The sequence below is a fragment of the Salmo salar genome, chromosome 06 (assembly GCF_965601325.2).
Source record: "Salmo salar chromosome 06, fSalSal1, whole genome shotgun sequence".
NCBI classification, from domain to species: Eukaryota; Metazoa; Chordata; class Actinopteri; order Salmoniformes; family Salmonidae; genus Salmo; species Salmo salar.
In genome coordinates this window covers 56,133,879-56,145,901 of record NC_138296.1, presented here as the reverse complement: position 1 = coordinate 56,145,901, position 12,023 = coordinate 56,133,879, and the positions used below count along the sequence as shown (strand labels likewise).

Below are 12,023 nucleotides of genomic sequence, written 5' to 3'. Positions count from 1 at the left end.
ACAAATGATAGTATTCATTAAAGGTTAAGGCAATTTGGTGATGGGATTGAAAGTTCCTTATGGGGAACAGTTGGTTGTGTCTGAAGCTTGGCGTGGTGCCTTAGATAGATAGACAATGTATCCCTTACAGCCATGAACATGACTAAATCTGTAATATTTTAGGTTTCTCTGGTGGCAAACATTTGCCCTAAATGAAATCTAAATATGAATTTTAGAAGTACTTGTTTTCTTTTAACGCAATAGCTTTATAACATCCTCTTTGTTCTGTGCACAGGCATCAGGCATAACCAGTGGCTTACAACTAAATGCTACATAAGGGGGAGAATCCAAAGAGTGACTCACCAAGCAGGAAGCTGCTCAGCACAGCGATGGGGAGGATCATGCTATCCCATGATTTCTCACTGAGGAAGTCGGACGCTGCCACTAGTAGGGTGGTGTTCTCCAGTAGCATGGCCTATAGGAGAAGAGGTCAGAGGGATGTCAGGAGAAGTCATGACCGGACTAAGACGGGACAATGGAATGCAAGGACAGAAAGCATGTGTGTGCGCCCATATGAACATGAGTGAAATAATAGGCCCCCCAAAAATACAAAACATACAACTCGTCACAAAGACACAGGGGTGAACGCTAAGACAAGGAATGACACCAAGCAGCAGGAGATTCAAACAGAATTCAATTAAATTCAATAGATCTTTATTGTCCCTGAATGGCAGTCCTCGTCCTCCTATTCATCATATGTACCACTTAGAAGCAGGAAATTGAAACGGAACTGAATCGGAACATGCACAAAAATCTGAATGAATATAATTAAATTCAACAGATCTTTCCTATTGTCCCCAAAGGGCAATTCAGTTGCAGCATACTGAATTTCTCCTCTACTGAATTCTTTCTTCCAGGCAACTGAATTCTTCCTGGCAACTGGACCTTTTTTGGAACACCATTATTTTTGTCTTACTGAGATTTACTGTCAGGACCCAGGTCCGACAGAATCTGTGCAGAAGATCTGGGTGCTGCTGTAGGCCCTCCTTGGTTGGGGACAGAAGCACCAGATCATCAGTAGACATTTGACTTCAGATTCTAGTAGGGTGAGGCCAGGTGCTGCAGTCTCTGTGTCTCTCTCTCGTACATACGTACCACGTAGAAGCCGGCCATGCGAAAGCGCGAGGGTCCGTCTTTGACGTTGAGGAAGAGGAAGATGTGGACCAATCCCAGCGCGACGTTGAATAGGCGCCAGCGCCAGGGTCCGGTACAGATTTCCGGTTGCTGGGCGACCAGCCAGAAGGACGCCGTGAGCCAGTGGAAGCCTGGAGGTCAGCGTAAAAATAGATAGCTAGCTGAGATTACTGGTAAAAGTTGATTATGATATGATGAAAATATTTATTTTTTTATTATCCCAATTAGGGTGTGGTGCCTGGCCATAAACAAATGGAGATTTTAAAAAGGATGTGCAGAGAGAGAGAGAAAAGAGGGAGGAGAGAAAGAGTGGACCGGGGTTATTTTGTTGTGTTTACTCAGGGAACTTGGTTGTAGTAAATAATGCATCGATGCAGATTCCAGATCCTTTACAATCTGACAGCACAGCCAATCAAAATGGTCAATTATAATCAACTGATTTAATAAACTAATTTGACCTACAATTGACCTCTACGTGCATTATACCAAATTTACAAAGCCTCAGGTTAAATTAGAAATAAATACATATATTAAGTAAAATCAATAAAAGGCATCTATCTTCTTAATGCAACACGTTGTCCTTCAAAGCCTGTTCCTTGGCAACCAATGTCCACCTACATGACTAACTAGGCAAGTCAGTTAAGAACAAATTCTTATTTAAAATGATGGCCTACCAAAAGGCAAAAAGGCCTCCTGTGAGGACGGGGTCTCAGGAGTCTGGTGGGAGGAATGGAATAACCCCCTTTTGCCTGGGCAGAAATCTAATTAGCATAATACAAAAATCCCTATACAAATCTGTCAGTTTAAGCTAGAGCTATCTGTTTTTTTTCTACATTGGCTGCGTCTCAATCCACCGCATCCGCCTTTGTAACACTTCTACATCTGCGGTGAAAGGTGACAGAGGTAGAGCGGTGTTGTCAGACCATGAGACATCCTGAAAATCGGTCTGCTCACAGAATCGTCTGTAGCGTCCGAACGGTTTGGCCTACAAACTACTATGAGATGAGACTCTCACAAACACGACGGTGTTCTCTGTTTTGCTCGACGACCCCCACAAGCGTCTTGGGTCTCGTCTGAAGTCGTTACAGCCGATCTGCCAACTTCTGTCTGTAGCGTCCGAGCAGTTTGGGCTACACACTAATATGACCTCTCTGTAGAAAGGTGAGACTCTCAGGAACACGTACATGTTGGTTGTTTTGCTCTAGGAGCCCACGGACCTCACAAGACTCGTCTGAAGGTCCCTCAGTACCAGTTGAAAAAATGAATGGAAGTATACAGTATATGGAGACTAATCTTTCTTATATCTCTCAGATATAGGATAGACACTTCAGAACAAACTTCCATTCGATTTTTGGGGGGACTATCTGTTCCATGTAGTGAATATGTTATTAAATGCATTTGTATGGGCTAATAGCAGTAAGGCCCAAAATATATATATTTTATATATATAAAATATATATATATATATATATATATATATATATAAAAAATATATATATATATATATTTTATATATATAAAATATATATATATATATAAAAAATATATATATATATATATAAAAAATCTAAATATATAAAATATATATATATATATAAAATATATAAAATATATATATATATATAAAATATATATATATATAAAATATATATATATATATATATATATATATATTTTTATATATATATATATATATATATATATATATATATATTATATATATATATATATATATATATATATATATATATATATATATAATATATATATATATATATAATGCTCAAAAAAATAAAGGTAACACTTAAACAACACAATGTAACTCCAACTCAATCACACTTCTGTGAAATCAAACTGTCCACTTAGGAAGCAACACTGATTGACAATAAATTTCACATGCTGTTGTGCAAATGGGATAGACAACAGGTGGAAATTATAGGCAATTAGCAAGACACCCCCAATAAAGAAGTGGTTCTGCAGGTGGGGACCACAGACCACTTCTCAGTTCCTATGCTTCCTGGCTGATGTTTTGGTCACTTTTGAATGCTGGCGGTGCTTTCACTCTAGTGGTAGCATGAGACGGAGTCTACAACCCACTCAAGTGGCTCAGGTAGTGCAGCTCATCCAGGATGGCACATCAATGCGAGCTGTGGCAAGAAGGTTTGCTGTGTCTGTCAGCGTAGTGTCCAGAGCATGGAGGCGCTACCAGGAGACAGGCCAGTACATCAGGAGACGTGGAGGAGGCCGGAACAGGGCAACAACCCTGCAGCAGGACCGCTACCAGAGCCCTGCACTGCCAGAGCCCTGCAAAATGACCTCCAGCAGGCCACAAATGTGCATGTGTCTGCTCAAACGGTCAGAAACAGACTCCATGAGGGTGGTATGAGGGCCCGACGTCCACAGGTGGGGGTTGTGCTTACAGCCCAACACCGTGCAGGACGTTTGGCATTTGCCAGAGAACACCAAGATTGGCAAATTCGCCACTGGCGCCCTGTGCTCTTCACAGATGAAAGCAGGTTCACACTGAGCACGTGACAGACGTGACAGAGTCTGGAGACGCCGTGGAGAACGTTCTGCTGCCTGCAACATCCTCCAGCATGACCGGTTTGGCGGTTGGTCAGTCATGGTTTGGGGTGGCATTTCTTTGGGGGGCCGCACAGCCCTCCATGTGCTCGCCAGAGGTAGCCTGACTGCCATTAGGTACCGAGATGAGATCCTCAGAACCCTTGTGAGACCATATGCTGGTGCGGTTGGCCCTGGGTTCCTCCTAATGCAAGACAATGCTTGACCTCATGTGGCTGGAGTGTGTCAGCAGTTCCTGCAAGAGGAAGGCATTGATGCTATGGACTGGCCCGCCCGTTCCCCAGACCTGAATCCAATTGAGCACATCTGGGACATCATGTCTCGCTCCATCCACCAACGCCACGTTGCACCACAGACTGTCCAGGAGTTGGCGGATGCTTTAGTCCAGGTCTGGGAGGAGATCCCTCAGGAGACCATCCGCCACCTCATCAGGAGCATGCCCAGGCGTTGTATTGAGGTCATACAGGCACGTGGAGGCCACACACACTACTGAGCCTCATTTTGACTTGTTTTAAGGACATTACATCAAAGTTGGATCAGCCTGTAGTGTGGTTTTCCACTTTAATTTTGAGTGTGACTCCAAATCCAGACCTCCATGGGTTGATAAATTGGATTTCCATTGATTATTTTTGTGTGATTTTGTTGTCAGCACATTCAACTATGTAAAGAAAAAAGTATTTAATAAGATTATTTTTTTCATTCAGATCTAGGATGTGTTGTTTAAGTGTTCCCTTAATTTTTTTGAGCAGTATATATATATATATATATATATATATATATATATATATATATATATATATATATATATATATACTTCAAGGGGTCTTAAAAATCAAAAACAAATAGAAAAATGATCCTTCTTAAAAAAAATTCTCTACCCTCCCTCCCTCCCTCGTCGCTCTCTTTCGCTCTCCCTTTCTCTCTCTCACCTGCCACTCCGCAGGTCCACCAGTGGAAGTAGCGGGCGAAGGACATGAGGCTTGCCACGCGGGCGCCCAGCATGCCCGCCCTCCACAGCAGCTGGCACAGCAGGGCGGCCGGGGGCATGGCCAGGTGGCCCGGGCGGATCAGGCAGCACGCCCGGCTGAACAGCACCAGCGCCCAGGACAGTGACAGCAGGCACAGGCCTGCGCACACCGCTACTGTGGAGGGGGATGGGTGGGTAAGGGAGTGGGGGGGAGAGAAATTTAAGACATGTTTTAAGGTATACAGACATTTTGGGGTACAAAAATGACAAGGTATTTACTAAGAAAATGGCATGTATAGTAATAACCAATATGTTCTAAGTGACCGGCTGTAACCGGCTTCTCAACAAGGGTCCCAGCCTAATTATATAAGTCTATGGTGCCAGATGAGCTGGCACAATCTGATGGACAGTACAGTTTGCTGCGATTTCAATGAACATTCAGGAGTCATCAGCTCTTTAGGATATGAAAATATATGATTTAGGTTCTGTTTTAACTTGTGGATCATAATTAACAAGATCACATGGATGGGACCTGATCTTAGATTAGCACTCCTACTATGAATACCAGCCCACTAAGAGATAGTAAAAGTGTAATTATTACGTAGTAATTAATTAGATATGATTTAGGCTACATGTTTGTTTCTTTGTAATGAATGAAATTAAGCATCGCCTGGGTACAGTGGCGTCTTACCCGGGGAGTGGAGTTCCACGTCAGTGACAGCTAAGACGTAGGTCTGCAGCAGTGTCTGAGGGAGGGTGAGGACCAGGGCCTCCAAAAGGCGGAGGGCAGACACATCGGCCTGCTGCATCACAGCCGCCCCGAGCTCCCCCGCAGTACCCTGCATGTCCCATACGGACATCATGCAGTCCCACAACCTGCCAGAGGGGGGAAACAATGAGCAATGGCTGTAATACAGAGCTGGTGCAATGGGGGCAGCTCTAGAAGGTAGTTGGTTATGTATGGTGTATGTGGATGATGATGTGTGTTGGTGGGATTGTGTGTCTGCAATTTAGATATGTAGAATTCTAAAGATGATCTACACATAAAATGCAAAAATTGTAGGTTTAATGACGTAAACCTCTCAAGGTAACCTCTAACCGGACCCGTTTTACTGCCGATGCGGAGCCCCATCGGGCCTTCACGACTGGACCACCGGCGTTGCCTGCCCGAGGGAGTTATCCAACTGGCCCCTCCGTCACGACGTAACCTGAATGCCCATCTGCGGCCCGCTAATCGTTAGCTGTCTTATCGGCTGCTATCTGAATAGGTCTATCGGACAATTTTCTTGGGCCACTATAACTAACTATTTTGCCAATTGGACTGGTCCCCCCTACCACACGGAACCCCACTAATCTACAGACGGAATCGCATGAGGTGGCTAAAAACAGACCTCCATCTTCTACCAGCTTGCTACCTATGGCTCGGCTAGCTATCTAACTCTCACTGGACCCTTTGATCACTCGGCTAAGCATGCCTCTCCTTAATGTCAATATGACTTGTCCATTGCTGTTCTGGTTAGTGTTTATTGGCTTATTTCACTGTAGAGCCTCTAGCACTGCTCATTATACCTTATCTAACCTCTCAGTTCCTCCACCCACACATGCTATGACATCTTCTGGTTTCAATGATGTTTCTAGAGACAATATCTGTCTCATCATCACTAAATGCCTAGGTTTACCTCCACTGTACTCACATCCTACCATACCTTTGTCTGTACATTATAGCATGAAGCTATTTTATCGCCCCCAGAAACCTGCTCCTTTTTCTCTCTATTCCGGACGTCACAGACGACCAATTCTTATAGCCGTACCCTTATCCTCATACTTCTCTGCTCCTCTGGTGATGCAGAGGTGAATCCAGGCCCTGCAGTGCCTAGCTCCACTCCTACTCCCCAGGCGCTCTCGTTTGATGACTTCTGTAACCGTAATAGCCTTGGTTTCATGCATGTTAACATTAGAAGCCTCCTCCCTAAGTTTGTTTTATTCACTGCTTTAGCACACTCTGCCAACCCGGATGTCCTAGCTGTGTCTGAATCCTGGCTTAGGAAGTCCACCAAAAACTCTGAAATCTTCATCTCTAACTACAACGTAGTTCTGTCCTACTATCCAGGTCTGTACCCAAACAATTTGAACTTCGACTTTTAAAAATCCATCTCTCACCGTTGCCGCCTGCTATAGACCACCCTCGGCCCCCAGCTGTGCTCTGGACACCATATGTGAACTGATTGCCCCCCATCTATCTTCAGAGCTCGTGCTACTAGGTGACCTAAACTGGGACATGCTTAACACCCCAGCCATCCTACAATCCAAGCTTGACGCCCTCAATCTCACACAAATTATTAATGAACCCACCAGGTACCACCCCAAAGCCGTAAACACTGGCACCCTCATAGATATCATCCTAACCAATTTGCCCTCTAAATACACCTCCGCTGTTTTCAACCAAGATCTCAGCGATCACTGCCTCATTGCCTGCATCCGTAATGGGTCAGCAGTCAAACGACCTCCACTCATCACTGTCAAACGCTCCCTGAAACATTTCAGCGAGCAAGCCTTTCTAATGGACCTGGCTCTGGTATCCTGGAAGGATATTGACCTCATCCCGTCAGTAGAGGATGCCTGGTTATTTTTTTTAAAATGCCTTCCTTACCATCTTAAATAAGCATGTCCCATTCAAGAAATGTAGAACCAGGAACAGATATAGCCCTTGGTTCTCCCCAGACCTGACTGCCCTTAACCAACACAAAAACATCCTATGGCGTTCTGCATTAGCATCAAACAGCCCCCGTGATATGCAACTTTTCAGGGAAGTTAGAAACCAATATACACAGGCAGTTAGAAAAGCTAAGGCTAGCCTTTTCAAGCAGAAATTTGCTTCCTGCAACACAAACTCAAAAAAGTTCTGGGACATTGTAAATTCCATGGAGAATAAGAACACCTCCTCCCAACTGCCCACTGCACTGAGGATAGGAAACTCTGTCACCACCGATAAACCCACTATAATTGAGAATTTCAATAAGCATTTTTCTACGGCTGGCCATGCTTTCCACCTGGCTACCCCTACTGCAGTCAACAGCACTGCACCCCCCACAGCTACTCGCCCAAGTCTTCCCCATTTCTCCTTCTCCCAAATCCATTCAGCTGATGTTCTGAAAGAGCTGCAAAATCTGGACCCCTACAAATCAGCCGGGCTAGACAATCTGGACCCTTTCTTTCTAAAATTATCTGGCGAAATTATTGCAACCCCTATTACTAGCCTGTTCAACCTCTCTTTCGTGTTGTCTGAGATTCCCATAGATTGGAAAGCAGCTGCTGTTATCCCCCTCTTCAAAGGAGGGGACACTCTTGACCCAAATTGCTATAGACCTATATCCATCCTACCCTGCCTTTCTAAGTTCTTCGAAACTCAAGTCAACAAACAGATTACCGACCATTTCGAATCCCACCGCACCTTCTCCGCTATGCAATCTGGTTTCAGAGCTGGTCATGGGTGCACCTCAGCTACGCTCAAGGTCCTAAACGATATCGTAACCGCCATCGATAAGAAACAATACTGTGCTGCCGTTTTCATTGACCTGGCCAAAGCTTTCGACTCTGTCAATCACATCCTCATCGGCAGACTCAATAGCCTTGGTTTCTCTAATGATTGCATCACCTGGTTCACCAACTACTTCTCTGATAGAGTTCGGTGTGTCAAATCAGAGGGCCTGTTGTCCGGACCTCTGGCAGTCTCTATGGGGGTGCCACAGGGTTCAATTCTTGGGCCAACTCTTTTCTCTGTATACATCAATGATGTCGCTCTTGCTGCTGGTGAGTCTCTGATCCACCTCTACGCAGACGACACCATTCTGTATACTTCTGGCCCTTCTCTGGACACTGTGTTAACAACCCTCCAGACGAGCTTCAATGCCATACAACTCTCCTTCCGTGGCCTCCAACTGCTCCTAAATACAAGTAAAACTAAATGCATGCTCTTCAACCGATCTCTGCCTGCACCTGCCCGCCTGTCCTGCATGACTACTCTGGACGGTTCTGACTTAGAATATGTGGGCAACTACAAATACCTAGGTGTCTGGTTAGACTGTAAACTCTCCTTCCAGACTCACATCAAACAGCTCCAATCCAAAGTTAAATCAAGAATTGGCTTCCTATTTTGCAACAAAGCATCCTTCACTCATGCTGCCAAACATACCCTCGTAAAACTGACCATCCTACCGATCCTCGACTTTGGCGATGTCATTTACAAAATAACCTCCAATACCCTACTCAACAAACTGGATGCAGTCTATCACAGTGCCATCCGTTTTGTCACCAAAGCCCCATATACTACCCACCACTGCGACCTGTACGCTCTCGTTGGCTGGCCTTCGCTTCATAATCGTCGCCAAACCCACTGGCTCCAGGTCATCTACAAGACCCTGCTAGGTAAAGTCCCCCCTTATCTCCGTTCACTGGTCACCATGGCAGCATCCACCTGTAGCACGCGTTCCAGCAGGTATATATCTCTGGTCACCCCCAAAGCCAATTCCTCCTTTGGCCGTCTCTCCTTCCAGTTCTCTGCTGCCAATGACTGGAACGAACTACAAAAATCTCTGAAACTGGAAACACTTATCTCCCTCACTAGCTTTAAGCACCAGCTGTCAGATCAGCTCACAGATCACTGCACCTGTACATAGCCCATCTATAATTTAGCCCAAACAACTACCTCTTCCCCTACTGTATTTATTTATTTTATTTTGCTCCTTTGCACCCCATTAACTCTTTTTCTACTTTGCACTTTCTTCTACTACAAATCTACCATTCCAGTGTTTTTACTTGCTATATTGTATTTACTTTGCCACCATGGACTTTTTTTTTTGCCTTTACCTCCCTTATCTCACCTCATTTGCTTACATTGTACATAGACTTATTTTTCTACTGTATTAATGACTGTATATTTGTTTTACTCCATGTGTAACTCTGTGTTGTTGTATGTTGTCGAACTGCTTTGCTTTATCTTGGCCAGCTCGCAATTGTAAATGAGAACTTGTTCTCAACTTGCCTACCTGGTTAAATAACGGTGAAATAAAATTTAAACAAATAAAATAATGCCCATCACTTACGTTATAGTACTAGAGGGCAGATAGGACAGGAGATCTTATTTATCCAACTAAATAAATCAGAGGCTGGTTTCAAAATGATTGTTACTTTGAATTATTCTGAGCTGAAAGCAACATCTCCTTCAATTTATAATTCTGAGGCAGATCGTTCTGTTGTCAGGGTCCTGTTCACACTGTAACAAAATGTTCAAAAGCATTTTGTGACAGAAAACAAAAGCGGACATTTCTAATTGGTCAAGTTCAGCTAGTACCTCCACATTTCAATCGGTTTTCATTTCTTTTGTGCCTATTGAACATACCCAGGTGTAGCGATTGTTCAGGTGGGCTCACCTTTGGAAGATGCCCAGTTGCAACACATGTGTGACGGTCAGGAACCAATAGTGGTCTTCCCCGTCGTCACAGTACCACCTCAGACTCAACACCTGGACCAGTATCCCCGGCAACAGGAAGGCGAGGGTCATCCCAGCCCACTGCGTTTCTTCATTCCATAGGTAGAATCCTACACAATAGATCACTTTATAGATCACACACACAGAGGGAAGAAATAGGTCTATTATACATTTATATCAATGTAATAGTGCATCAGTCTACTACAAGGTCTATTTACCTACATACAGAATATATTGGTTACATTCTATGGCGCCTCACGTTCTAAAACCATTGTTTCATATGTGAAGGCGTCACTTTGACTTTCTTTTGGTTACATTCTGAACAGTCTATGGTGGGAGTGAATGGTTATACATTCCATTGCACACAATGCCAGCTACATAAATGAACAAGTGAGTGAGTGAGGTGAGTGACTTAGTGAGTGGATGGCTGGATAAATGAATGAATGGTATATTTGGAAACAATCCCCTGTATTGATCATTATTAATGAAATGCTATTTATGTGTATGCCTCTTGACCACAAACTTGGCAAGGGGAGAGAAGCGCTCTTGATGGATAGATATTGATTATTTCTGTCTTATCCATCAGGACTGACTGTCTCTGTTGGTGGGGCCCTAGAGAGGCTCTCAGGCTTAGTTTATTTGGATCCACATTAGCTACTGCACATGCAGCAGCTCCTCTTCCCGGGATCAACATAAAACGTACAAATACATGACAAAGTACAGTTATAGACGAGCATAAGATATTAAATTCCCCTAAAAATAAATATGAGTTACATATTGAAGGCACAGTAGTTTTATCCGGTGAAATCCATCTGTGTGGAGGCCAAAGTTTCTTCTCGCGCAGTCAGTTGCCTTCGATGGGGCTCTCTGACTTGTGCTACTTGTCCATTGGGTTTCCAAAGCCACAAAGTTGAAATTGTCTATCGTAAAAAATAGGGGTCAAGATCAGGGCTAAAATTCAATTTTTAGAAGCGCAAATTGTAGAGATGGGAGGGGTTTATGACTTTGTGGCTGTGGTAACTAGTGACGACCTTGTCATTGATCTGCTTACTCCTCTACACAAGGATGCACGGCGCCTTTTTCCCGGATAACGGCGCGGAGGAGACCTAATCTCTCCGTGCCCTTCGACTGACCCGCGTGTGATATGCATACAAAAACAAAAAACATCTCGGTAGAAATAAAGGCTAGCCTTCAACTTAAAAGACCGCAATGAAACTGGCTATACACTTATAGAGAATGAAACAGAAAGGTCGGGGGTAATTCGTGCAATGTTACCGGGCCACATTCACATTAACGTATGCACATACAGTAGCTAGCTAGCTAATGTGGCTAACGTTACTAGGCTAATGTTAGCCAAGTGATGCTGAACTGTACTAGACGTGTAACGTTAGCTAGCTAAATACGCATTCCATGAAGTCCATACTAACACATTTCCCCGGAAAAACAAGAACTCTACCATTGCATATAACTAATTGAAGGTCACTAACGCAGTCCAATGCATGATTGAACATGCTGTGAATGTTAATTTGCAGCTACTGTAGCGTTTGGTATCCACTTACGCGCGGTTCTTTCAGCCAATATCACCAACCCCGACACACCAAAAAGGATAGCCTGGCACCACGCAATCCAGGACCCACTCCGAGCCGCCACGGGCATCATATGGGCGACAGGCCCAGTGTTTATCATGATACGGAGACTTGGGCGCCGCGGGAACCAGCCGGGGACATTACTATTGTCATCCTTCTCCCTTGGTGGATCCGTTACCTACCAGTACTCGTCCTCCAGGCTGGCTCCCGTCAAAAATATTTGACG

The 12,023-nt window shown here is 44.1% G+C and overlaps 1 protein-coding gene and 1 long non-coding RNA gene across 2 annotated transcripts in view; one reads left to right on the top strand and one right to left on the bottom strand.

Moving 5' to 3' along the window:
- Nucleotides 1–9,900, top strand: part of LOC145879872 (uncharacterized) — a 14,603-nt gene extending 4,703 nt beyond the window's left edge. Inside the window, exon 2 of the long non-coding RNA XR_014392695.1 lies at nt 4,700–9,900. This is a non-coding gene — a long non-coding RNA (uncharacterized LOC145879872). The remainder of the gene's footprint in view (nt 1–4,699) is intronic.
- The window catches only part of LOC106607553 (XK-related protein 5), a 16,259-nt gene extending 4,236 nt beyond the window's left edge, over nt 1–12,023 (bottom strand). The window contains exons 1-6 of the mRNA XM_014204591.3: nt 11,771–12,023; nt 10,153–10,336; nt 5,415–5,599; nt 4,686–4,898; nt 1,135–1,304; nt 343–454 (exon numbers count right to left, since the gene is read on the bottom strand). Of these exons, the coding sequence (XP_014060066.1) occupies nt 343–454; nt 1,135–1,304; nt 4,686–4,898; nt 5,415–5,599; nt 10,153–10,336; nt 11,771–11,897 (991 nt within the window). The 5' untranslated portion in view covers nt 11,898–12,023. The remainder of the gene's footprint in view (nt 1–342; nt 455–1,134; nt 1,305–4,685; nt 4,899–5,414; nt 5,600–10,152; nt 10,337–11,770) is intronic.